Source organism: Cynocephalus volans, chromosome 4 (genome assembly GCF_027409185.1).
Source record: "Cynocephalus volans isolate mCynVol1 chromosome 4, mCynVol1.pri, whole genome shotgun sequence".
NCBI lineage: Eukaryota > Metazoa > Chordata > Mammalia > Dermoptera > Cynocephalidae > Cynocephalus > Cynocephalus volans.
Window position 1 is genome coordinate 4,324,620 of NC_084463.1, and position 27,449 is coordinate 4,352,068.

At 40.1% G+C, this 27,449-nt stretch overlaps 1 protein-coding gene and 2 pseudogenes across 1 annotated transcript in view; 2 read left to right on the plus strand and 1 right to left on the minus strand.

The window, feature by feature from the left end:
* Positions 1-8,144: 8,144 nt before the first annotated feature.
* Positions 8,145-27,449, plus strand: part of CUL5 (cullin 5) — a 98,705-nt gene continuing 79,400 nt past the window's right edge. The window contains exon 1 of the mRNA XM_063093383.1: positions 8,145-8,635. Within this exon, the coding sequence (XP_062949453.1) occupies positions 8,612-8,635 (24 nt within the window). The 5' untranslated portion in view covers positions 8,145-8,611. The remainder of the gene's footprint in view (positions 8,636-27,449) is intronic.
* LOC134374930 (proline-rich protein 19-like) lies at positions 15,165-16,423 on the minus strand (annotated as a pseudogene).
* LOC134377336 (large ribosomal subunit protein eL36-like) lies at positions 16,962-17,277 on the plus strand (annotated as a pseudogene).

A 27,449-nucleotide genomic window follows, 5' to 3' on the forward strand; every position in this document is an offset into this window, starting at 1 on the left:
GTTGGAATAGAGTTTTGAATACTGCCTATCCCAGCTGCTGAAAGCCCAAGTGTGGCCCCTGGAGGGTTCCAGAGTGTGGGATTAAGGTGCCTGGAGTTAAAACCTCTGATTTGCCTTCTCTTTCCAGGGAGGAATGTTTATAGCTGCTGGAGAATTTATTTACTGGGCGAGGAAGGAGAAGGGGCACTGGAGCACACAGGTCCAGCAAAAACATCAGAAAGCCTAGAATCATCTTAGGTTTGACCACTCCTCCTACCTAAACAGAGCTGGGGTCCACCTTGAGAGTAAGGTGGGAGAGGTCCACAGTTGTGGACAAGAGGCAATGAAGAATGTAAGTCTGAGTCTTTGTGAGGCAGCCTCAGGGGCGATGAGAGGAACTAGGTCCAGAAGTGAAGATTCACCTTGCAGGACAAGAGAGCATGCCTGGACCATTTTTGCCTCTGTTTTCTTTGATGTTTTCCTCTGAAACCACCCTTCAGAAAAGAGCATTCAATCACAAATTGGAAGACCTGAATCTAGTCCCACTTCTGTCAGTCAACAATGCTAGCTGATAAGGTGGAAGATAATTAGATCCCCAGAAAGGTGCAAGTGGGTCATACCCAACAGGTTGGTTAAAATATCTTTGTTCTAAAAATCATATACCGAATCATCGGTGTTCCAAAATTGATGTCTGGTGCATGAGGATGTTGTTCTGCAAGATTTAAAATCTTCAGGCACTTTTTCAATTTTCAGCATTTGGGGGTTGTTTTCTTCTATATAAATAGAATATTATAAGCCCCATACTATTTAATTCATCCTTGTCTAGAAAATATAATTGAGGCATAAGCTTCAGGCATTGGTTGACAATTGTTAATGAAGAACCTTGAAAGAATGGGTGACCATTCAACGGTTACTTTAAGAACACTAGCTCCAAACTAGTCATTAAAATTTGTTTCCCACAATTCTTGGTACTCCAAATAAGCCTATGCTTTCCCTAGGTTCCCTGCCTCTTCTAGCAAGGGTCAGGAGAATTCCAAAGAATCCTGTGAATTTGGAACAAGAGTGTCCTTCCCCAGCTTCCACACATTCAACTGCATCAAAGTGGGACCCTAGAGTTCAGTGTGTTTCTGGTGAGATCCCCACCTCTCCCTACCCCCCTCATACACACACACCCCACTATCTGCCTTTCCACCATTGAGACGAATCTCATTATTCCTGTAGCCTCGATATATCAATCCCCAAAGAAGACTAGTGTCAAAGGACTAAGTTACAACAAATTTATTTATTTATTTGTTTGTAAAAGATGACCGGTAAGGGGATCTTAACCCTTGACTTGGTGTTGTCATCACCACACTCTCCCAAGTGAGCCACGGGATGGCCCAAAATTACAACAAATTTAAAGATGTCAATTGGCTTTATTGAAATTCTAAAATTGGGCAACACTTCATTCCGTAAAATAGAATGTGCTCCGATGAGCTGAGCAAAAGAGGTTGACTTTACAGACAGAAAAAAAAAAAAAAGGTCTGAAGAAAACAGAAACAAAGAACAAAAAGCAGATTGGTCATTTCAAAGTTACTTTCCTTGTAAGGAGGGGACAGGGAGACAGAATAGATAAATAACTGATTGTTTAACATCAGATTACTTCTTTTGTGTAAGGATGAAAGCAGAGGGAACTTCATTATCATGCCTATCAAAGATTGAAGCTGGACTGTTTGGGAAATTGGCTGTCTCAACTCAGTTTAGGTTCAGGTTGGTGATGTGGAACTCTAGCAGGGGTGACTTAATTTTGATTTTTTAGTCTGGTCGATTGGAGTCTAGTGCAGGAACTTAGTCCAAAACAATGGCTTCCAATAATTTTTAGTTAACATTAGGTTACCTCTAGATTACATCTCATCTGGGTACACTTTCCCCCTTCTGATTCCATCTCCCTTATCCCCAACCTCTGAGCCTCTGCAAAGGCAGTAAAATCCCCTGAAAACTCTTCTCTTATGCTTCCTTTACTTTCTTGTTCTAAATGAAACTTGGTTCCCACCTGATATCACTGCTTTTTCTCCATCTCTTTCATAAGATGGCCAACGTATCACTGGACCTGGGATTCATGTGTGGGCCTTTGCTCCCCACAACCACTTCCAGATCATTTTCCATCCTTCCCTAAAAATACCCAGCCTTGAGTCTTGTGTCAATGGACTATCCATCAATTAACCTTCCTTGTCACAGTCATGTACTGATCCCCCAGGTCATATGACCTTACTCCTTGATGAATTCATGTCCTGACTCCATTCATTCTCCCTATCACTTCTTCTGTCATGATGCTTAGTCATTTTGATATCCATGTAGGAGATTACTAATACCCTGGTGTTTTAGTAAGGTTTCTCCTGAAAGCGGACTTTGAAACAAGGACTTTGGGGTAAAAGTGGTTTATTTGGGAGATAACCCAGGAAGCAGTAAGATAGGGAAGGAGGAAAAACCTCTGTAAACATGTTCCATCAAGGCCTCTACCATGAATAAAGGGGACTCAAGGCAACTGAGACCGTGGGGAAACATCCTGACTGCCCCACAAAATTGCTTTCCAAAGGACAAGAGGCTGGGGCACTTATCCACTGGCTTCTGACCCTATTAGCTGAGGGTTATTCTGTGAAGCATTATCTTCCTTGTACTTTGCTGTACTTGCCTGTGAACCTAGCAAGCTCTTGGGCCTTCAGAGAAGACCCTGAGGTGAGAGCAGAAAGGAGAGACGCCCTTTTCAGATGGAAAGCTGTTAGGTGGCATCTGAGCTTACATGGAATATTCACTTTAGCTGCTACTGAAATCAGAATTAGGTCAAGGGGATGTGACTGGGACACCAAAAGGGTCTGGAATGCTCCTTAGTTCCCTGACCTCTTCTTTTCCAGTGAGTCTGTCCTCCACCCTACCTCATCTACTCTCTCCCTTGATCATAGCTTAGTCCTTGTCATTACTAATATCTGCCATCAATAACAGTCTAAGCTCAATTTTACCTTCCAACTACCACTTCCCATCTTTCCAGCCCGGTCCCTCTTGTATCTTGACTCCAGCAATCCTTAGGCCCTCATCTGGATGTGCAGCACTTTGATCCTACTGTCTTTTCTCTGTTCTTCACCCTTTTAATTCAACTTAAATCCAGTGGCCAATCATCATACTCACTCACATGCATATGTGCTCAACTCCCTCCATCATTCTCCCTCAGCAAAAAGCCAGCATTGGTTATGTCCTATTCAATGCCTATTCAGAGCCTGCAACTGAGTGGCTGAATATGGCTTTAGAATCAAACAGGTCCTCCTGAAGCTTCTGGTCAAGATGGTGGAATAGATAGTCCCCAGCTTCACCCTCTTCCACAAATCAACCAATTTCCAATGATAAAAAGCAACAACAGCCAAGCTTGGGCCACTAGAGCTCAGGGGAAGAGGAGGACAGACCTGCAGAGTGCATGAAGGCAGGAGAAGCCACAATGAGAGAAAGAAAAAAACTCTCTGACCATTTCATGCGGCAGTCGCTTTAAGGCTGGAGCTGCTGAGCACTGGGAGCAGGAGCCAGCAAAAGCCGCAGCTGTGCCCTTCAGATGGAGTTGCATGGATGCAGCAGGGGAGAAGAGGGTCTTGTTGGCCCCCAGGCCAACAAGACCACTAATAGGGTTCCCACATAGGAGCGAGGAGCCACAACAACTGAAAAAAAGGAGCCACTCAGAGGCCAGTGAGTCATCATGAGGAACCAGCACATGGCCAATCCCACGGGAAGTGTTTGCAGCATGGGCGATGGGGAAGACAGGCCCACCAGAGGAACACTGGGGCACAGCAAGGACAGCTGATCTGACCCCAATCAGTGTAGGACCACTCAGAGGAGACTGGTCAGGAGTATAGAATTGCATGTGGTGCAGTTTGATGAAAAGACTCAGGCCCAGATCAGAGTTTCTACACAGCCCATGTGCACCAGGTCTCTGGAGAGCTGGAAGTACCTATAAAGTCAACCATTACAACATGAGCAGCACAAAAAGCTTTCCCTAGGGAAGCAGCAGCAAAGCAGCAATTTAGCTCAACCACACAGCTCAAATACTGGCCCCTACAGTAAGTTCCCCCATTTTATTTTATTTATTTATTTTATTTTTTTAAAGATGACCAGTAAGGGGATCTTAACCCTTGACTTGGTGTTGTCAGCACCACGCTCAGCCAGTGAGTGAACTGGCTATCCCTATATAGGATCCGAACCCATGGCCTTGGTGTTATCAGCACCGCACTCTCCCAAGTAAGCCACGGGCCAGCCCTTCCCCCATTTTAGAAGTCAGCAAAGGACAAAAAATTAGTTCCAGCACAGGCACACTGCCAGAACCTCAGGGCCTGCCCAGAGGACCTGAGGCATGAAGCCGGGACTGGACCCCCCTCCCACAACCAGGCATACCGCCAGCACCAAGGAGCATGTGAAAAATATCACCTCCATGTGGGTGGCCCACCACAGCCACCACAATAACCACAGTTGCCATGAAAGCAGCTCGATGCCACAACCACCACACAGACGGTCCACCAGCCACTGGAGTGCATTGACACAAGGAGAGTCTCCAGCAGAGGCCAAAGAAAAGAAGGAGATGTCTCTTTCCACAAAGCCCATTCCAGAGTGACAGAAGCAGCATCTGCTCTATGATACTATTAGGGGACCTGATCACACCTCTCAGCATTGGACAGATCATCTAGGCAACAAATCAACAGAGTAACCATTACTCTTTCAGAGGGAGAGAAGAATTCTAGGGTAATTAGAGGGGGGAGAGGGGAGGGACAGGGAGATAGGGAGAGATGGGACAAGGGGCATAAAGAATAAGTACAATATATAACAATATATATGCTAGTAATATTGATTTGATCAACATATCTCAATGTTGAACCCTAAAAATATGTATAATCAATTATGATTCAATAAAAAAAAAAAAATCAAACAGGTCCTGCCACTTATGAACTGTGAGACCTTGGGCACATGAATTAACCCTGATGAATCTTAGTTTCCTTAGCTATGCTGAGTTATCTCAATTAGAATTCAGGACAATAAAAAAAAAAAAAAAAAGAATTCAGGACAATTAGTCTCAGGTTGGCACTTAGGGCTGCCTGGGGAATCATAATATATTTCCTTAGTCCCTTCACTCCCCCATCATTGTAGATAAGTTCCAATCTTCTCCTTTTCTCCTTTTTAAACCTCACAAATTCCTTACTGTTAGCCAATGACCCAGCTTCCGACCTCAATCAGAGAAGAGGAGCAAAGAGAATGTTCTAATAGCCCATCAACTGCCTCATGCCCAGTTTAAATGATACGTAAGGAGGGATTAAATTCCAGCATCAAATGTATTAATCTATATAACATGCATGGAACCATGCCTGACATACAGTAAGCATTATACATGTTAGCTCTTATTATTATTACATTTATTGAGTGCTTCCATGCATAACTACACTATGCTTTACATATAGTATTATACCAAATCCTTAATAATAACTCTTGGTATAGATGCTATTTTTATCCTAATTTTTACAGATAAGAAAACTAAGACCCAGCAGGGTTAAATAATATACCCAAGGTTATCACAGCTTATAAATAGCAGGACCTGTTTGGTTCTAAAGCACATACGACTTCAAAAAGTTTATGAAAGGATTTGTATTATCTTTTAATTCCATTTTCCATGAACTTTTTGAAGTACCCTTGTATTCTTAAGCACTATACAGGATTCTTGGTCATTAGAACACATAAAAATCACCTGGGATACTTGGGGAAAAGGCAGATTTGGAACCTAACTCCTGACCTATGGAAGCAGAATCTTCAGAGGGTGGAGCCTGGAAATTTGATTTTTAAATAAGCATCCCAGGTTATTTTGACATAAGTGATACAACAACCAAATTTGAGAGACTCCTTTATAAACCCTTTAATGTATACAAAGAAAGCAAATGAGAAGAATAAAGTAAACCGTCAACAGTGGATATCTTAGAAAGCGGGAGAGAGGAAATTATAGAGAACTTTCATTTTCTAAGGTATTATGATTTAACATGATGTTTAAGTTTTAAACATGTTAAATGTTTAAATGAGCAGATGACTTCTAAAAGATTTTAAATAAATAAAAAGTAAAAATTATCCCATTTCTTACTATCAAGGGTCAAGCATTAGTAACATTTTTTTCTTCCAGTTTTTCCCCCTATTCAGGTAGGAAAATAGTAGTCTTCTGAGTCAGATGGTTTTTTTTCTCCGTGTGATACTCAGAGGTCTAGGAAGTCCCAATTACCATCTTCCTCCATCTCTTGGGTCTGTTTTCCTCCTCCCTCTCCAAAACTGTTGGTGCCACATCTAGTTTTTCACCAATTCTTTAATCTATATATATTTTGTTGATTAAACATTAAATAAGCAGTATGCCACCATTTGTGGGGGCAGGAAAAAAGCATACATACCTGAAAGCTTACATATGCACAAAATATCCTAGGGATTCAAAAGAAACTTGTAACCATGGTTGTCTCTAAAAAGGAAGAATGGATGTCCTGAGGATTGTGGAGGAAGGGAGGCTCTTTTTAAAAAAATTTTCCCTCAATATTTAATTATGAAAATTTTCAAACATAAAGACATGCTGAAAGAATTTTACACAGGGAACACTAGTGTATCCACCACCTAGATTCTGTCATTAACATTTTACTGTACTTGCTTTATCAACCTTTCTATCCAACCATCAGTCCATGTTATTTTTTGATACATTTCAAAATAAATTGTAAATATAACTTCACTTACCCCTACATTCTTCAGCATGAATGTCATTGACTAAATTTCAAATTTTGTTTACTATTTTTTCTTTTGAATAAAATGCATACATCTCAAGGGTACACTGGCTGAGTTTTGACAAATGCATATACCTGAGTAACCCATGTCCCACTATAGAACACTGCATCACCCCAGAGAGTAAAAGGAGGCCTACTTTTTATCGTATTCCTTTTAGCATCTTCTGAATTTTGCACTGTGTGCTTGTGTTCACTATTTTAAAATAAATTAAATATGTAAGCATTGTAATAACTTTAACATTTTTATAAGTTGGGCTATTGAGTCTAAATTGGATAAGAAAGGAAAACAGGTGGGGATGATAGATATCAAGGAAGTGTGTAGGGTCAATGGAACAGAGAACTCATTGAAGCCAAGGAGTTGTAGCAGTGGTGTCACCAGAGCAAGTGAGTTAGGAGAACAGAATGTTTTGGGGGTAGTATGACAACTCTACTTTCTGTTCAATTTTCCCGTAAACCTAAAACTGCTGTAAACACAAAGTCTACTACAAAAACAACAACAAAAGTAGTCATAAGGTTTAGTCATAAGGCGCCATTTAGAAGGAATTGGTGGCTCGCTTGGATGGAGATAAGGATGTCAGTCCCCTTCCCTATCATATGCTCTTAAACACATTGTATTTTTCCTTTACAGTATTTATCACAGCTCCAATTAAGTAATATTTGATTCGTGTGGGTATACTTAATATTTGGCCTCCTTATTAGACCATAAACTCCAAGAGGGCAGGAGTCTTTCCTGTTTTACTTAATCCTGTATTTCCAGTGCCTAGTACATACACTCGTAGGCGCTCAAATTAGTATTAACTATTTACTTGGATTCTTTAAATAGGGTCATCCCTCTTTTCTGCTTTTACTCCCAAGCTCCTACTCATTCCTACATATTATGAATGCATGAATGCATACTGTTTATAAGCATGCATAATACAATACTCGGTACCCTGTAGGTTCTACATGTAAATTATATTCTTTTCCCTTGGCCAGTGGTTTGTGGTCTAAAGGGATAAGACTTGGGGGCTTATGGTGTAGGATCTTCTAGGATAATGTGACTTCAGGAAATCTAAGATAAATATTCATTCCCTGAACAATATTTTACAGAATGTCTAAACGCCAGGCACTTTTTAATAGAAATATTAATAATTAACACATTTGGGCATTCAATCATTCAACAAATATTTACTGGGCTCCTTCTATGTGCCAATTCTTATGGAAAACAGTTGTTATAAGCTTTTCTTGCTCATGTCCGTGATAGCGACTCCCCGGATTTGGGGCGGCGGTTGAGGGAAAACATCGGGTCCCGCCAGCAGAGGGCGTGCTCCCGCCCTCTCCGAGGCCGCGGGACCCACCGAGGCTTCCAGGCTCCCACGCTCGCTCCCGAGCGCGCCCCTGCCCGCCGCGTCACGTGATGCGGTCGCTGAACCTGAGCTGCTGGGCCTAAGCCGAGCTAAATTCGTTGCTGGTGGCCGCTGCGGGTGCAACCACAAAGGCTAATCCAAAGGAGTGGGGGACGCTCGTGGAGTCGATGCTTCCTTTTCCAAGTCAGGTCGGCTCCTGTTACCTTCTCACCATTCGCCGTTCCCGCCTGCTTGAGCGTTTGCATGAGGTCTTTCGTGTGGAGAAGCTCCGGTGACCATGTAGTGGGAAAGAGTGAGGGAATTCCGCTGCCTGGGACGAGGTCAGCGCTGTCGGCGCGCCACCCCGGCGCCCACCACCCCTCCGGTGCGGGCCGGTGGGCCCGTGGGCCCTGGTGGGAACTCCGGCCTCCCGCTGTGGCCTGGCCGGGAGCTCCACGAATTCTCGCGTCGTCTCGCGAGAGTCTAAGTTGAAGGAACATGGCGACGTCTAATCTGTTAAAGGTAAGACCCTCAGTCCAGTCTGGATTTTACTACGTGACCGCCGGGTTCAGCTCCTCAGGAAAGGCCGGGTTCAGGTTCAGCCGCGAAATGTGGAAGTATTCAGGGGTTGTCCATCGGAAGAGAAGCTGCGGTGGCTGCCGCCGAGGCCCGGAACGCGCGGGTCTCTGGCCTTGGGGTCCAGAGGCTCTGGTGGTCCCTCCCGCCGGTTGACTGGTGTGTGAAAAGCCCGGCAGAGGGCTGGCGGCGAGCGATGCTTTCAAGGAACTGGCTGTGGCCGGGAGCGGATGATGAATGGTCGTGCTGTTGTTCCCCGACTGATTAGGCCGTTAGTACTCCTAGGGTCTCAGTTTATTCTGAAGCGAGGGTCTAAGACGCATGAAAGGAAAATCCAAGAAAATGCTGCCTAACAGTTTTCAATTTCTGTTCTCATTCTGTCTCCACGAAATTCCACCTCAGACAGCAGTGCCTCCCACTCCACCCCTTTTCTGCCTTTTCTGCACGCTACACCTTTCCTCCTGTTCTCCCATTCTTGAATTCTTTTTTTTCCCCTTTTTTCCTTAGGAAACTGCTCCCCAACCCCTACTCCCACTACAGAACTGAACTAGATGACAACTGATGAAGTGCTACCATCATTTTAGGGCATAGGAAAGTTTACATTAGCAGAGAAAATATTTAAAGTTAGTTTTATATAGCAAGGGAGATGTAGGCCTAGAGGAGCAGATTCTCTACCGTCAGTTAAAAAGTTTGGAGGAGAGTGAGGAAGCCGTGGAGCTGCTCCGTTCTGTGCTTGTGTTTATAGTGGCAGTCCTTTCTCTTAAAAGTACTTACTGAAGTGGGTAGTGATTAGCTTAGCTCAGGGTACATGAATGCAAAGGATGGACGACCCATCCTTAATACCTTCAGGCAGTGTGGATGGATAGTAGAAAGTAACAGAATGGAAAATATATTAAAAATACTGGAACCTCACCATCATGTCTTTGGACCACCGATATTAATTGCCTAGTAGATAGGACTGTGTCCTAAAAGCAAGATCATATTTTACTAAGAGGTGTAATATATCATCTTTTTAAAAGGCTAGGGGCCTAGAACTAGACTCCCTGATTTTCTGCCACTTTGCGAAACTTTGGGCAAGTTTCTTAATCTCTCTGTGCCCTAATTTCCTCATCAGTAAGATGGATGTATCAACAGCGCCTATTTTGTAGGCGCATTGTGAAGATTAAATGAGTTAGTATATGTAAAATACTTAAAACAGTGCTTGGCACTTAGTACACAATACAGTAAAGAAAACTTATTCACAGGAATTGAGGAACCCATCTTACTCTCATAATAGTATAGCAAAGTTCTAATGCATTGGTTCAGAAAGAAATTTAACTTGTGAAGAGTCCTATATAATGCGTCCATGTGTGTACATAAGCAATATCTTATGTTATTAACTGAAATGTGCTTAAGAAATAATTGAGTTCCTGGTTCTTTGTGAATTTTTGACTTGTTGATTACCTGGACATAAGGCAAAGTCTTTTCCCCCCAAAAATGATCTCAGAAAAAAGCAAGTCACTATTCCACTCGATGCAAAACCTCACAAAGGATTGTTTGGAGGAGATATACATCTAAAGCTACTTCAGTCAATGCTAGTTTAGTTACCTTTTAGAGATTATGGATCTACATCAACAGCATACACTTACAAAATGAAAAAAACTGCCTGAATGTATAGAAAATGGACACTTGGGCTTAAAGATCACAAGGATTTAAAAAGTGCTGTAACTCAAGCAACTTGTATAAATAAAAACAAAGTGATAATGCTTTGAAGAGAACTGGAAAGTGACTCAGTCACTCTTGTGAACATGAAAACAAATGCCAAACATACACTGGGAAAATTTCAATAGACTTGTTTCATGAAATGTTGACTATGGGAAAAAGAAGAATTTCTAATTATTATTTTATATAGTACTGTATGTGATTTAAAATATGTGTAACTACTGTAATATAATGGACACTGTAAGTAGGCATTTGATTCTTTTATCTATATCACCAAAGGTTTATGTATTCAAGTTGGTCAGAAAAACTTTTTTTTTTGGTCTTCTCATTGGGTGATGGGAGGTTTGACTTATAGTCTTACATTGAAAAGTAGCCAAACATAAAGTGGGAAGACTGAGGCTTGTTTGGGAGAAATATAGTGACACCCTGCTAGGGTAAATTTGTAACATTATTTGTAGGATCATTTAAATTAAAGGCTGATGGTACCTTAAATAGAGAAAGAGACTGGCTGGGGAGTGGCCAAATTAGCCTCATTTCTTCTTTTGATAGGATTAATAGACTGGTTGATTACAGAAGTACCTTTGGCATTGTGCAATTAGATTTCACCAGAGCATATTTGACAAAATTGTAATGTCCTATGGTCAAAACGAAGAAATGTGTGCTAGGTGAGAATACAATTAGAATTTGATTCACTACTAGTTAAACACCTGTACCTGAAGAGTGATAAATTATCATCAACCCTAAAGAGAGGTCTTTAGTGTCCTGTTGAAAGTATGTCCTTACCTTGTTTATAAGTAACTTGGATGAAATTAAGTTCATTGAATTTGTGGATGACACAGAGTTCAGAGGGATAGCTAAAATGTTTTGAAAGATAAAATTCAAAACTTTCTTAATGTGAAACCTACAGGTGAGAACCCCTTGCAATAAAAACCACCACCTTTTTTTTTTTTTTCAAATGTTGGAACGTGATTGTAATAATTGTATTCCCTCTTTAAAGCAAGTTGGACTGTTGCTGGATCTTGGAAATCTTTTGGGTATATAAAGATTTATGTAGTTCATTTTGTCATATACGTACAGTTATCAACTTTATACAGGTATCTCCAAAAACCTTTCCACATTACTATTTTCTTTATTGTTTTTCCTTACAAAGTGTGTCCATAGAACATTTGTAGGAATCTGATATAATTTCATCTCCTGTTTTACATTACTTGTAACCATTTTTTCTTCATTTTGATTATCCTGCTGCAAACAAGTTTTTCATTTTTATTTTCCCCCAAAAAACTTTTTTTTTTTTTGACTGAGCTTCACCTGTCTTAATTCTTAGCATGTTACTTTACCTGGCTATTTGAAGTGCCCTTAATTTTCTCGGTCAGTACCACAAACGTTTCTGATTTCCCCTGTATTCTTCTCTTTTCCAAGCCACCTCTTAAATTGCCTTCTTCCACCTGTTCTTGTTCAGTCCTCATTTTTTTTCCCCTGGACTTGGCAGCATGTCCTTATTTTTTTTGTTTCCTTTTTTTTCTCACTTCCATGCCTATAAGAAAGTTCATTTGTCTCTATATAAACAACCTTTACTCTGCTTCTGCCTCAAACTTTTGCCCTTTTCTCTCTTCATTCACTCTCACAGTTCTTAGAAAAGCAGCCCCCCCTTGCTGCCTTTATAACTCTTCACCTTTTTCCTAATTTACTGTGATATGGCTCACCCCACTCCTCCCACCCAATTAGATTGAAGCTGTCAGTCTTAAGAGCACTGTCAACCTCCTGATTGGCAAATGAGATTCTTCTCTAACATGCATCCTCTCTTCTGGAATTGTTGCTCACTTCCTCTGCTCCTCTTTTGGTTTTTATGACATTATTCTCTCCTTGGTCTACTGTCTCTCAAATCACTTGTGTTTTTCACTGACCTCCCTCCCCTTCCCCCATTTTAATTATTTCTCAGGATTTAATCTTCAGCCCTTTTCTATCTTTGTACTTTTTTTCTGGGACAGTCTTAACTCCCATGATTTCATTATTTTTATCTTTAAGCTCTGATCTGAGCTCTGGACCAAAACACAGTTCTGATCATATCACTTTCCTACTCAGATACCTTTGATGGTTCAAATTCTTTGAGATCTTTTCAGCTGGGTCTTCTCCCTAAGAACTAATTAGCTCTTGCTCACTTACACACACACCTACTTGGCTGGTTATTTGTTGGTTCACTAGTATGCCACAGGGGGTCTTCTCCCTAATAACTAACTCTAATTCTCTCTCCTAATTAGATCTAGGGAAAGAGAGACAGAAGGGAGTAGTGGTGTATACAATCAACTCATGAGAGAATCCAAACTTTAAAGTGTAATATGAAGCACACTACTTTTCTCAGTGGAAAATTTTTTAACCTTTGAGAAGAAAGAAAAAGGGGAAATATAAAGCAGTGATTCGAAGCATCTGTAGAATTTATTCATTATAAAATAATTTTGTTATATACCTATATGCAGGGGACCATGAAGAATACAAAAATATATAAAACAATGTCCATGCTCTTTGGGAGTTTACCATATACTAAAGGAGATTAAAAGGTACTAATGACTTTACTATAAGGCAAAAATTTTAGGTGTGTTACCAACTGCTGTATGGTCCCTTAGGCTGAGGAAATAATTTCTGGTGGGATGATCAAGGAAAGTGTTATGGAGAAAGCATTGGAGCTGGATTTTGAATAATGGGTAGACTTTTTGTAGGTAGCGATTAGGAGAAAAGTTGGTAGTAATGGATATTGGATCAGTTTGGCTGCAGTGTAAGCAAGACTGCATGCTCTTGCATTCTATATTGCTGGTGCTCTTTGTTGTAGTATAGTAGCCCAGAATAAAAGGAAAGTCAGAGGCAGATTGTGAAAGGCCTCCAATGTTAGGCAAGGGGGTTTCAAATAAAGTTCCACAGATAATGGGGAATATTTGAAAACTATGTGAGCAGATATATTGTCAAGCCCTTTACCTATTTTTGGTTCTTACACATAAAACTATTACTTCTATCTTAATGTGTATCCAAAATCAGATTTGTGGGATGGCCATGGATGAGGGGTATTTGTGCTAATGACATCATGTTCATTGAAACCATAACAAGAATCTTTAAGTCTATGGAAAATTAATTTTTTATTGAACAAGAATTTAGTGTTTTTTATTTTATTTCTTAGCATTTTTAAATTCTAACTAGGTGATGGTGAAGTAGGCCAACAAACTCCTGCCCTTGTATAACTTACATTTTTGTGAGGAAGAGAGGCAGTTAATGTATAAGCAAATAAATATGCAGTTTTCCCTTGAACAACGTGGGGGTTAGGGGTGCCAACCCCTCGTGCAGTTGAAAATCAGCATGTAACTCCAAAAAATTTTCAAATGTATTTATTGAAAAAAGTTCACACATAGTTCAAACCCATGTTGTTCAGGGTTCAACTGTATACTATAAGTCAGTTTGTGATAAATACTATGAAGAAAAACAGTCAGGGTAAAGGATAGAGTGATAGGTGTTATTTTTCATAGGGAAGCCCTCTGAGAAGATCATATTTGAGGCAAGACCTGAATGAAGCAAGGGAGCAAGCCCTGTCGATATTTACGAGAAGAGTTCCATGTAGAGGGAACAGCCAGTGCAAAAGCACTGAGTTAGGAACATGCTTGGAAAAGAATATGGATGTGATTCCAAGATTTGAATATTGTCACTGAATGTGATTAAGATACATAACTGGATAATTCTTTTTAATATGTCTACTTAAGCATAAATGCTTAAGCCGCATTAAGAGCCCAACTTGTCCATTTTTCATTGGGTTTATAGAAATTGCCTTTTTGAAATGGGCATCTAAGAGAGACATGAACTTTAAGGCCACCTCTTTTACTCCAATGTCCTGTCCTAGAGACATGGTTGCATTTAAATGAATTCAGAAGTGTATATGTTGGTCATGGGTAGAAATGGGAGTGGGAATAGTGGATTAAATCAGTAATTGTAAAACTGTGTGATGAATGTAAATGGGAGAATCTTTCATGTCCTCTGAAAATAAATGATTGAGCAGTATCCATAATCTGGAGGTGATATATGTTAATTAAAGCTACTTAAAGGAAGTGACAGTTTAGAATAAACTTTGAGAGATCAGTCATTTATCAGTGGATTAGAGGAGGGAAATTTTAGACTGCTAGAAAGTATTAAGAGGACACTAGGTATCTATCTAGTGGACAGAGAAGGTGGAAAAAAGAGACAAAGACCTGTTTTTATTTTATTATTTTGCTTAGGGTCCTGGTAAACCCAGTTGTGTCACTAAAAGCCGTCTGGCTTTTGCCTTGTTATAGCAGGTAGAGTAAATAGGTGCTTGATATGCTCTGTAAACAAAGCAGGGTACAGCTCAGGTTAAAACCTTGGTCAGATACATGGAGTACATATGAGTAATATCAGTGGTAATTGATCTGTGTACAAGGGGTAAGTTCATTCCATAAAAGCTGTATTTGAGCATCTGTTCTGTGCTGGATGCTATTCTAAGTGTCAGTGATACAGTAGTGAATATGACAGACAAGGTCCTCAGTCTTTGGAACTTGTATTCTGACGGGTAAATACTGACATTAGAGAAATAAATGTGGCCAGCTGCCAAAAACAAAACAAACAGGGAAATAAATAATACACTGCATAGTTTTTGCTAGTATTGAGGACTGTGATGAAAACAATATATATATATATATTTTTTTTACTGCGAAGAAGCTACTTTATTAAGGTGACTGGGAATGTGAGATACCTGTCCCCAGCCCTAGCCTCAGCCCCCTCATTATGGTCTCATGGGTCGAAAGGACCAGGCTTCTAGACTGCTCTGGGCCACCACCTAGGAGAGACTAGGCAGGGGGGCAGGGGGGTTGGGGCTCCAGTCCAGGGCAGAGGTGCGGGGCAACAAGGGTAATGGTGGCTGAGACAGGAGCTGAGTTGGGCCAACTTCCCAGGACCAGGGAGGGAGCAGTGTGGCTACCAGCCAGATGCTTTTCAGCAGGTCAAAGGCTGTTGGGGGGCCCTAGGCCACCCCAGATGGAGAAGGCAATGAGAGTAAGGGAGATGGACAGAGACCTCTTGGTGGTGCCAGGCTTACACTGTGTTCAGTGGGAGTGCTGGAGGTATGAGGCATGACAAAGGTGAACTCCTTTGTCCCCTGTCGCCTTCTCTGCCTCCTCTCTCTTGGGGCCTTTTCAGAGCTGTTGATCCAGGAGGATGTCATCCTTTGCCTCTCAGGGCCCTCAGGCTTAGTCCCTGGCAAGGGTGGCTGGCAGCCCCAGAGCACCAAGGCAAGGTCGGGAACACAGCCATGGCAGGCCTGTAAGGTGCCCACGATGGCATCCCTGGCCTTTTGCACCAGATTCCTCCTGGGGTAGGCCTGTGGCAGAATCAGCTGGCACTGTAGCTCCCCCAGCAGCTGCCCCAAGTCAGGGAGCTCTTGAGATCTCGGTGGGCCTGGGCCCGAGCCTCCGGGAACCTGGTTCTCCTTGCCACTTGACCATGGGGCTGGTTCTTGGGCCCTGCCTAGGATTGGGCAATGCCTGCTGGTGAGTGGAGGGGTGCTGGGCCCCCCCCCACTCAGAAGGTGGGAGCCCTATTTTACTTATTTATTTACAGCAGAAAATAATTTTTTTTCCCCAAATATTGCTTTTAGCTGTGTTCTTTTGAATTTTCCCTCCCTGCCACAAGATGACATTTTAGCTAAATTCCATAGTTTTCTGGTCTTTTTAAAAGAGTCCTGTTTACTATAAATTAAAATTTCAATAACCGCTGGCCAGTTGGCTCAGCTGGTTAGAGCATGGTATTGTAGCACCAAGGTCAAGGGTGAAAAAAAAATTGTCTTGTCAGTTAGGGCACTGTGTTATAACACCAAGGTCAAGGGTTCAGATCTGGCAAGCCACAAAAAAAAAAGGGGGGGGGTCTGGCTGGTTAACTCTGTTGGTTAGAGCACTGTGTTATCATACCAAGGTCCAGGGGTGGATCCAGGCACTGACCAGTTGCCAAAACAAAAAAACAAAACAAAACAAGAACTTTCAGTCTCATAGCCAATCAGAGCATCTCTTCTACCAGTTCAAGATCTTGGCTCTGAATGTGCAGAGAGGAATGGAGGAATGGCATTTTTTTGAGGCTGATTTGGGAAGGTCTCTTTGAAGCAACACATTGGAGTCAAGACTGAATGATTTGCATCAAATCAGACCTCAAAGCAAAGGTCTTGAGGTGCAGTGACGAGCTTAGCGTATTTCAGGAACACTTTTAAAAGGTTCATGTGGCTTGAACATAGTGAGAATTACCAGTATTCATATATATACTATAGGGCCGACCCCGTGGCGCACTCGGGAGAGTGCAGTGCTGGGAGCGCAGCAAGTGCTCCCGCCGCGGGTTCGGATCCTATATAAGGATGGCCAGTGCGCTCACTGGCTGAGCGCGGTACGGCCGGTCACAAAAAGACAAAAAAAAAAAAAAAAAAAACACAAATATATACTATAGTTCTGTGGTTCTTTTGGTTAATGGGGATTGGCAAATGTGGTTTTAAAATCATGACTGGGCCTTCTGCCACAGCAGCCATTGAAGAGCAGCAGTCATGGCTCTGTGCTATCCCATGGCTATGGGCCTCAACAAGGGCCAAAAGGTGACCAAGAACGTGAACAAACCAAGGCACAGCCACCACCTCAGGCGTCTCAACAAACACACAGTTCATGCAGGACATGATCCAAGAGGTATGTAGCTTTGCCCTGTACGCATGCTGTGCCATTGAGCTGCTCAAGGTCTCCAAGGACAAACAGGCCCTAAAGTTCACCAAGAAAAGGTTGAGGACACACATCTGCGCCAAGAGGAAGTGAGAGGAGCTGAGCAGTGTCCTGGCTGCCATGAGGAAAGTGACTGCCAGGAGGGACTGAGCCCCCTATCTCCTATTCTGTGCAGAATAAAACCTTTAAAGAAACTCAAGCTCAGCTTCAGTCCTGGCATTGGAAGGGTGAAGGGGGAACATTTGGTCTGGTCTGTCTGCTGGGGAGGCTGAAGTCCTAGTTAGCCATTCTCCTTCCTGGGGCAGTAGGCACAGAGGCAAGCAGCCAAGCAGTACTGCAAATTGTTTTTAATCATAATTAAATAGTTCATATGCACCAAAAAAAATAAAATAAAATCATGACTGGAAGCACTAGTAGCTTATAAACAGTACTTGAACCCACACATTCAAATAGATAAGCTCCTAATTTGCATTAAAGAGCTAAAATATGCAAATTGGATTCCTTTTTTAAAGATATTAGAGTGCCATCATTGGGTATAATCCAGTCAGTAAATTAGGAGCTTCGCAGAGAGAACAAATACAAATCTTAAAACAACTTGTGTCCAAAATGTTATGGTCGTGAAAGAGTACAGGTGAGAAAAAATAATTGCCATTGACTGTGAGGATACTGTTATTTCTCGCCTTTCCTTCAACTTGTCCTTTTACTTTAATTTTTCTTGGACTTTGTCATCATGAATAAGATGTAGTAAGAAGATATACAGCAATAATAGCTACATTCTTTATTTTCTTTTAAATGCAACACTTGACATTAAAATATTGCAATAATATTGCTTCTAAAATTTGATGGAGTATGTTTTGTCCCATATGTTTTATAGAGATTTCTGGACATTTTCAGGGCAAATCAATAGGTTAATATTTATATTGTTTTCTTGCAAAGTAAGTGAATCATTTAAAAATGATTCTATTACTCTGAAACATTGTGCAACCAGTGGATTTTTCTGTTTTTAATTTCATGTGTTTATATAAGCATTCTCATTTTTTTTTTTTTTTAAGATGACCGGTAAGAGGATCTTAACCCTTGGCTTGGTGTTGTCAGCACCATGCTCTCCCAAATGAGCCACAGGCCGGCCCCAGCATTCTCATTTTTTTAACCTGATACTGAATTTTATATTTGCAGACAAACAATTATATATCTACTTTTTTTCTCAGGATTAAATATAATGGGATTGTTGTAGATAAACTCATTTCTTGAAAAAGCACTCAAATTTCAATGGGAAATGTGCAGATTTTAAAAAATGATAATGTATTCTAGAAAGATCTGTATAGTATCTTTCATTTCTGGCCTATACCACCTCCCCTCCCCCAAACACATTTCAAAAAATTAAACTATTCTTCTGTAGTCCACTTTCTTCCTAATGTTGTTCATTTGTTTTTCTTTGAAACAACCACCTTAGCTACAGATAAGAGACTCTGGGAGTTTACTGGCAATCTGATTTAGAATTGATTCTTCCATTAGGGAGTACTTTTTAGGTAAAGCTGACTGTTTTATTTGGGTCTGGGCAACCAATATGTTATGGGATCTTGATTTCTTTATACTGATTAGAGCAGGGAAAGGGAGCTGAGCCTTTGTTCACCTGTTTTTCTTTCATCTTTTTAAAAAAATACTGTTTTCATCCTGTCTCTCCTAATTGTGAGAAACTTGAAACTGATTTATTTTTTTCCTCAGCCCTGAGGGGGAGACATTAAGTAAAAAGAAATTTAGTAATAAACTTTTATTTAAAATGAAGAGGAAGGAAGAATGCAGAGAAAAAGGAATGAAGGCCAAGAGTTATAACTTCGGCATTTGCTTAAATTGTACAGTATGTCCAAAACTGAACTCATCACCTGTCCTAAATCATTTGACTCCATACATTCCTTCCCTGGCGTTTCTTCTTTGGTTAGTGATTCCACTAGCCATTCACTCGAGTCAGAAATCTGAGAGCTATGTTGCATTATCCAGTAGGCAAAAGAAGCACATATTTAGGATACCCCTTCCCCACCATAGAAAAGTGAGGAAAAAGATGTGTGGGGTTAGAGCCGACCCCGTGGCTCACTCGGGAGAGTGCAGCGCCGGGAGCGCCGTGGCCGTGGGTTCGGATTCTATATAGGGGTGGCTGGTGCGCTCACTGGCTGAGCGCGGTGTGAGCAACACCAAACCGAGGGTTGCGATCCCCTTACCAGTCACAAAACGAAAAAAAAAATGGGTGGGGTTGTATTTCATATAGTTTTTTAAAGAAAACTTTCAGATTTGGGAGGGAAGGAGTAGCTGGCCAGTACAGGGAACCAAATCCTTGGCTTTGATGTTACAAGGCCGTGCTCTAACCAAATGAGCTAACTGACCAGCCCAAAACTTTTAGATTTTTTTTGGCCTATGTGCTTTGATTTAGTATTGTTTATATTTTGAATTATATTGAGGAGTAACAGTGGGGGAAGAACTATAGTCATTGGAGAGCTTAGGACCTTAATATGTGGAGTCATTTTCAATGTTTTTTTTTTTTTTTTTTTTTTTTGATCCTCACATTTGATTATCTCCAAATCCTGTTGTAGAAGTAGGAGTAGTAGTAAGCATAGTAGAAGTACTAATGTTAAAATAATGATAGCCAATGCTTATAAGTGTTTGTTTATGCCAGCCACTTTTCTGAACATTTTACATATACGAAGGTACTTCAATAAGTTCTTGGAAAAATAGAATTAAAAGATAGTTTGAATCTTTTCGTGAACTTTTTGAAGTATGTTTTATTATCAAATCCTTTCAACAACACTTTCAGATAGATACTTTATTAAACCCATTTTACATAGATACAACTGAAGCACAAAGAATTTAAGTAACTTGGCTCAAGTTCACACAGCTGATAAGTGGCTGAAGTCATAATTGTATTCTTATAAAGTCTGCTTCACGAACATCTTATGTTTGTTTTTTCCTTTCTGTTTCAGTGCCTTAGTGTATTAGTCTGTTTCTGTTGCTTATAACAAAATACATGGAACTGGGAAATTTGTAAGAAAACAAAATTTTATTGCTTACAGTTTTGGAGGCTGGGAAGTCCATCTGGTGATCTGGGAACACATCTGGTGAGGGCCTTCCTTGGTGGTGGTTTCAGCAACACAGGGTGTCACATTGTGAGAATGGTGGAAGAGAGAGGGACTCCCATGTGCTCTCCTTTTAAAGCCCTCAGAACCACACCCATGATCACCATTATTAATCCATTAATTAAGGCATGGTCCTTAGAATCTAATCACCTCTTCAAGGCTCCACCTTTCAGCTGCTATAATAGGATTTCCCACCCTCTCAACAATCACAGTGGAGATTGGGCTTCTAATACATAAAAGTTGGGGGACACTATTCAATCCATATCACTTAGTTTAGGGTTTCATCTTTTATTTCTCATATGGCCTGTTACAGTAGCTTCCTGTTTGACTCCCTTTCAGTTTTTCATTCATTGAATGTATAGTTAATCTTTCTAGAAGTTAAAAATAATCATGTTGGGCTGGCTGGTTAGCTCACTTGGTGTGATAACACCAAGGTCAAGGTTTTGGGTCCTTGTACCAGCCAGCTGCCAAATAAAAATTCATGTAAATAGACATTGGCTACTCCTTTCTCCCCATCCAAAGAACTATTTAATTTAATGTGTTAAAATCTGTTTCTATCATTTATTTTGCTTAGATTGAATACTTTCTTACCCTGTAGCACAAAAAGGTGTTCCAGCATCATCTCTGTCCTAGCCTTGGAATTAGCATTTTCTCTAAGGAGCCTTTTTCATAGAGTATGATATTGCAAAACCAAGATCTGGATCCTAGGTATGCTAATTGCTATTGGGGTGTCACTTCGTCCAGGTCCTCTCAGTGGACTGAGCTATACACATTTACTCCCATCTGTGCTTATTTTTATATCCATGTTATCAAAAACCCTATCCCTCCAATTCCAGTCCAACACCACAGGTTTTATTCTGTCCTCCTTTTTTTCCATTTATGTAACTTCCTTCTCTGACAGTGAGAAATGTGACTTTTGGACTGAATTATTCAGAAAGGAGAGATAGAAGGGAGGAAGCTATTATAATGTTCTTAATATGTATAGATGTAAAACCAGCCATTAATTCCTTAAGCTCAGAGTTCTTTTACAATTGAAAAAGATTTACCAATTAAACACAACACTAAAAACTCAAGATATGAATGAATAACATTAACACAAGTTTTTAAAGTAAACTTTATTGAAATATGGCCTGTATAGAGAAATGCATAGAAATCATAAGTATACAGTTGGATGCATTTTAAATAAAGTAAAAATACCTGTGTAATCAGCACCCACATCTAGAATTAGAATATTAACAGTACCCTGAAAGGCCCCTTTCTTTTGCCCTGTCCAAGTCTCTAACTTGTAACCCCCTCTTCAAGGTAATCCCCCTTCTTATTTCTAATCACTGTAGATATATTTTGCCTATTCATGAACATAGTATGTACTCTTGTGTCTGACTTCTTTGTTCAACATTGTGAGATTAATCTGTGTTGTTACATGCTAATTTTTTATTGCTATATTTTGTTGTTATGAATGTTCTACAACTCCATATTGGCCAGCTGCCAAAAAAAGAATGTACAATTTATCTTTTCTGCTGTTGCTGGACATTTAGGTTGTTTTCAGTTTTTGACTATTGGAAGCAAAGATAATGATGCGCTTCTTTTTTTTTTTTTTTTAAAGATGATTGGTAAGGGGATCTTAACCCTTGACTTGGTGTTGTCAGCACCACACTCTCCCAGGTGAGCTAACTGGCCATCCCTATATGGGATCTGAACCTGTGGCCTTGGTGTTATCAGTACCACACTCTCCCGAGTGAGCCACAGGCCGGTCTATGATGCACTTCTTACACCTATTTTTTGGTAGACATATGTATGCATTTCAGTTGGAAGTGTACCTAGGAGTGAAATTGCTGGATCATATGGTTTGCATATATTTGGCTTTCATAGATATGGCAAAATAGTTTTGTAAGATGGTCATACCAATTTACATTCTCGCAAGCAGAATGAGTTTGGTACATTCTCACAAGCAGAATGAGTTTGGTACATTCTCTCCAGCACTTGGTATTGCCATTCTTTTCTATTTTAGCTTTTTTAGTGGTGTGTAGTGATATTTCATTGTTGTTTTAATATGTATTTCCCTGATGATGAATGATAATGGGTACTTTTTTATTATGGTTATTGGTCATTTAGATATCATCTTTGTTAAGGGTCTATTCAAGTCTTTTGCCAGTTTTTAAATTGAGTTGTCTTGTTTTTCTATTTCTTTTTTAGGAGTTCTTTACATATTCTGGATAAGAGCGTTTGTTAGATGTACATATTAGAAATATTTCCTCCCACTCTGTAGGTTGTCTTTTCATTCCCGTAATTGTGTCTTTTAATGAATTAATGTTCTTAATTTTAATATAGTCCAGTTTATCATTTTTTTTCCCTTTATGGTTAGTGTTTGGTATAAGGTCATACAAACAGTTCAGATTTTAGTTGTATTAATATTTTATTAGATTTTTCAAAACAAAAACAAAATTAAATTATTTTTATAGTTTGGAATTCTTGGAGCACAATTTAAGAATAAGAAACACCATACTGGAATGTGAATTTCTTTTTTCTTTTTTTTTTTTTTTTTTTCAAAAGATGACCTGTAAGGGGATCTTAACCCTTGATTTTGTGTTGTCAGCACCACACTCAGCCAGTGAGCTAACTGGCCATCCCTATATAGGATCCGAACCCGTGGCCTTGGTGTTATCAGCACTGCACTCTCCTGAGTGAGCTACGGGCCAACCCTTAGAATGTGAATTTCTTGAGGACCTTTCATTTATGTGCCCCAATGTACAGTAGACACTCAGATGTTTGTTGAATGAATGAATGTAGTAAATGAATGACCAGGAAACTTCCCAAAATAAGTTTAAACTCTTTGATCACTACTGTTATTTTTGTTTTTTTCCTTAAAATTAGTTGTTTGGCTTTCAAAAATATAAGCATTGTCAGAATTTTCTGAAAAAAATGTTTTCCTCTATAAAAGGAACCTAAAAATTTAAAGGGAGTGTAGTATAAAATTTTTCATTTCAATGGAAAAAGATATTTAACTTTTTGGACAATAGTGTCTTCCCCCTCTTCCCACACCATATTTTATATGATACAGACACTATAGACTCAATACCTTCCTGAGGGCTTTACCCCCATGTCTGGCTCTTTTATGCAGTGACACTTCCACCTTATGGTTTCTAAATTATTGCCATTAGATTTTTTTAATCATAGATTTTTGCGATTTACTCTACAAGCCTGATGAAATTATGGCAAGGGCTGGATTTGGCCCATAGTTTAAAAGTTCCTCCATTCCTCAGCCAGGAAAGAACAGGGAGTAGTTAAGAATGTGGCTTTAACAGAGCTAAACTGTTTGGATTTGAATTCCTGCTCTGCCACTTTTTGCCTTAGGCAAATAACCTAACAATCTCAGGTTACAGTGTACAGTTTTTTCATCTATAAAACAGGAATAATATCACCTAACACACAATATATTGTAAAGATTAAATATGTTGTATAAAGAACATTACAATACCTGACACATAATTAGCAGTCAGATATTATAAAATAAAATAATCAAGTGATGGAGTGATTTATATAGCTGTACTGAAGATTATACTGAGGTTAAATAATAGAGGGTATAAATGCTGAACTCAAATTTATTTACAGATATCAGATATTCAAACTACCCATGGAAACATAAATAAACTATTTGAAAATAAAAAGAAATACTTTTATGTACAACAGATATCACATGTACAAAATTTGTAGGCTTGTATAACCCCAAATTAGCCAAATGCCATATATTTGCAGTGAAAGAAATAGTAGAAAATCTTGGAATGGAATTACTAAATAAAAGCAATAAAAACATAATGAGAAAGTTTTTCTGAATTCTGCTCTTCCGTAATCTCCATTTCAAGTATCCAACTCTGAGTACCCTCTCCTGTCTTTCTGACTCCCTCTAGTGTTTTTATTCCACCAATTCAACTCCACTACTTGTGCCTTCAGAAGTTCACTGATACTAACACCTTATTATTTAATGTATTAGATTTGTGTGTTTATGGTTTTAATCAAATTAGGAAACATTTTTGCCTTTTTTTCTTCAAATATTCACGCCATCCCCACTCCAAGACTTCAGTTAGATATAGGTTAGGTCATTTGATGTTCCACAGTTCACTTGGTAAGTCTTTTTTTTTTTTTTGGCAGCTGGCTGGTACAGGTGTTGAACCCTGCACCATAGTATTATTAGCACCACGCTGTAACCAGTTGAGTTAACCAGCCAGCCCAGATAGTCATTTTTAAAAATATTTTGTTTCAGTCCCTGTTCACTAAAAAGTAAAATATTTTGTTTCTATGGTGTTTATACTCTCCTCCGCCTTTCTGGTCATGTGATGTGTAGCTGACATAATGTTTTTGTCTATTAAATATATCACTCATTTCTGGTTCAGTTTCTTTTGATGGTTTTTTCTCTTGATGATGGGTTATATTTTCCTGCTTTTTTTCATGCTTGGTAATTTTTGACTATATGCCAGACATTGTGAGTTTTATGTTTTGGGGGCTGGATTTTTTTCTTTAAATGTTTTTGGATTTGGTTGTGATGTAGTTAAGTAACTTGGAATCAATTTGATCTTTTTGAAGCTTGCCTTTAAGTTTCATTAGAGTGGGTCCAGAATAATGTTTACTATAGATCTACTTTTGCTCCACTGTAGACTCAATACATTTCTGAGGACTTTATGTAATGCCTGGCACTTTAAGGGGTGTTTCCACTCTTGCTAGTGGAGCACAAACTATTTCTAGTCCTGTGGGTGCACTGGTGATTCTCATGATTCTTCTCCTAGTCTCATGTGGTTTTCTCACACACATAGGCTGGTCTGTACTTAGCCAGAGGTTTGAGGGGTCTCTGCAGATCTCCAGAGCTCCCTCTCTGTGCAGCTACCTTTTTTCTGGTACTTTGCACCACAGATTCTTGCCTCAGCCTCTCCAAACTCTGAACTCTGTCTCTTAAACTTAGTGAAACCACCAGGGTTTTTTAGGTTCCCCCTCCATGTTCTGAGGCCTGGAAACACTCTCCAGGTAGTAATGTTCAGGCATTTGTAGAGCTCACCTCAGTTGTTTTTCTTTCTCAGGAAGCAATGTCCTGTACTGCCTTTTGACTTTCTAGTTGTTTAGGCAGGAGAGGAAATCTGGTTCCTGTTATTTCATCATGGCTGGAAGCAGAAGTCTCTTAGTCTCTCATCATCTTGATATCCTTTTTCTCCCCTTTATCCAGTATAAATTCTCTTTTCAATCATAATCACTCATTTCAATATACTTGCCCCTCTCTTGTTTCACTTGGGGAAAACCACACCCCCAGTTAAATTTGTATCTACACCTTTCAGTACCAGCACCTGTACAGCTGAATGTCTCTGGAGAAAAAGACACAACCATGCCATTTTCACAAAAAAATGAAAAAAAAATTTTTTTGGTGGCTGGCCACATTTTCACTTTTAATTCATTGCCACAAACTACAAGTGAGTCCAATCATACTGCACAACATAGTTTTTTATTCTTGCACTTTCCTAGATGTCTGTTTCATATATTCTCTCTCAAAATTCTGGCATCTTCTTCCCTGTCTTCTCAGGCATTGTCCTTATTGCCACATCACTGAGAAATGGAAGCAATAAAAAATGATCTTTTCAGAGTCCCACATCTGTCCTCCTACCAGCATCTGCACCTACATCCTTTTGCCTTCCCCTCTTAGCATATAGTCAGTTTGACTATCTGTGGAGCTATGGCAAAGGTTGGAATCCTGCTCATGGCACCAATTATAAAGCTAGGCAACCATGCCAGTTGTCAGGCTCTTTTACCTGCCAGTAATCCTGCACCGACTGGGCCAATTTTCGAGCTAGGGCTGGGTCTGGTCCTCATAGACCTCTCAAGCCTATTCACAGGCTGGGTCACAAACCCTTCATACGCCAGGCTGGGTCACCAGACCCCTTCATGCAGATCTGTGAGCTAGGTAACCAGCCAAAAGGCCCTTGGAAGCCATAGGTTGGAAAGCATGGCTGCACAGTGCGGATGCCTGAGGCAGATGCCCACCTGCTTGCTTCACTAAAACTCCTGTCTCTCTCTCCCTTTCTCTCCCTCTCTCTCCACTCTCCACAAGAATAGCAACAAAACTAAAAAGATACATTGGTGCTCATGTTCACTAACTCCACACACACACACACACACACACACACACACACACACACACACACACACACACACAATTTGCTTACAAAGAATGCTGAACCGCACCCAGCTGGACCCGACGTGAGGGCCCTGACCAGACTATTCTATTTTTCCCAACACCATCTGTGCACTAGATCCCATTCCTTTTTGCATACCCAGAGCAATTTAAATTCTCCAGCAATTTCCACTCTTTTTTTGCACATCCTCATCATTTCATTATATACTGGAACATTCTTGTTAGCATACAATCATACTATATTTATCCCATCTTAAAATATTTTTTTTGGTTCTTCTTATTCTATCAGTTACCATGCCATTTCTGTGCTCCCGTATATATGAAAAATTGTCAAGAGTTGTCTATACTCTATTTTTTCCCCCTCCTGTTCCCTCCTAATTCCACTCCAGTCTGGCTTTTGTCCTTACCGCTTTATAAAAACTGCTATTGACAAAGTTTCAGTGACTTCTCAATTGCTAGTTCAGTGGTCATCTTACTTGATATATCAGTAGCATTTGTTAAAGTCGATCATTCAGTCTTTCTTGATACACTTTGTTCACTTGGTTTCCTTCCAAAATAATATACTGTCGATTTTCTTGCCACCTCTGTGGTTGCTCTGTCTCCTTTGCTAGTTCTAACTCTTCTCCTTATCTCTTAATGTTAGATCCCTAAAAACGTAGGCCTGTGTTCTTTGGTCTCTTTAGATTCACTGTCACAGTGATGTCGTCCAGTAAAAGGTTTTAACACCGATCTGTGTTCTGATGACTTCCAAAATTTTATTTCCTGAGCAGAGCTTTTAAATTCTCTCTCTTTTTTTTTGGTGGCTGGCTGGTATAGGGATTCGAACCCATGACTTGGTGTTGCCAGCACCATGCTCTCCCATGTGAGCTAACCAGCCAGCCCCTTTTAAATTCTAGATTTGCACATTGGACTGCCTATTCAACATCTTTACATGAATGTGGTCTCATAGATACGTCAAATGTAATGTACCTAAAACAACTCCTGAGCTTTCCTTCTTACGCCTATTATATTTTTTCCATTCTAGTTGA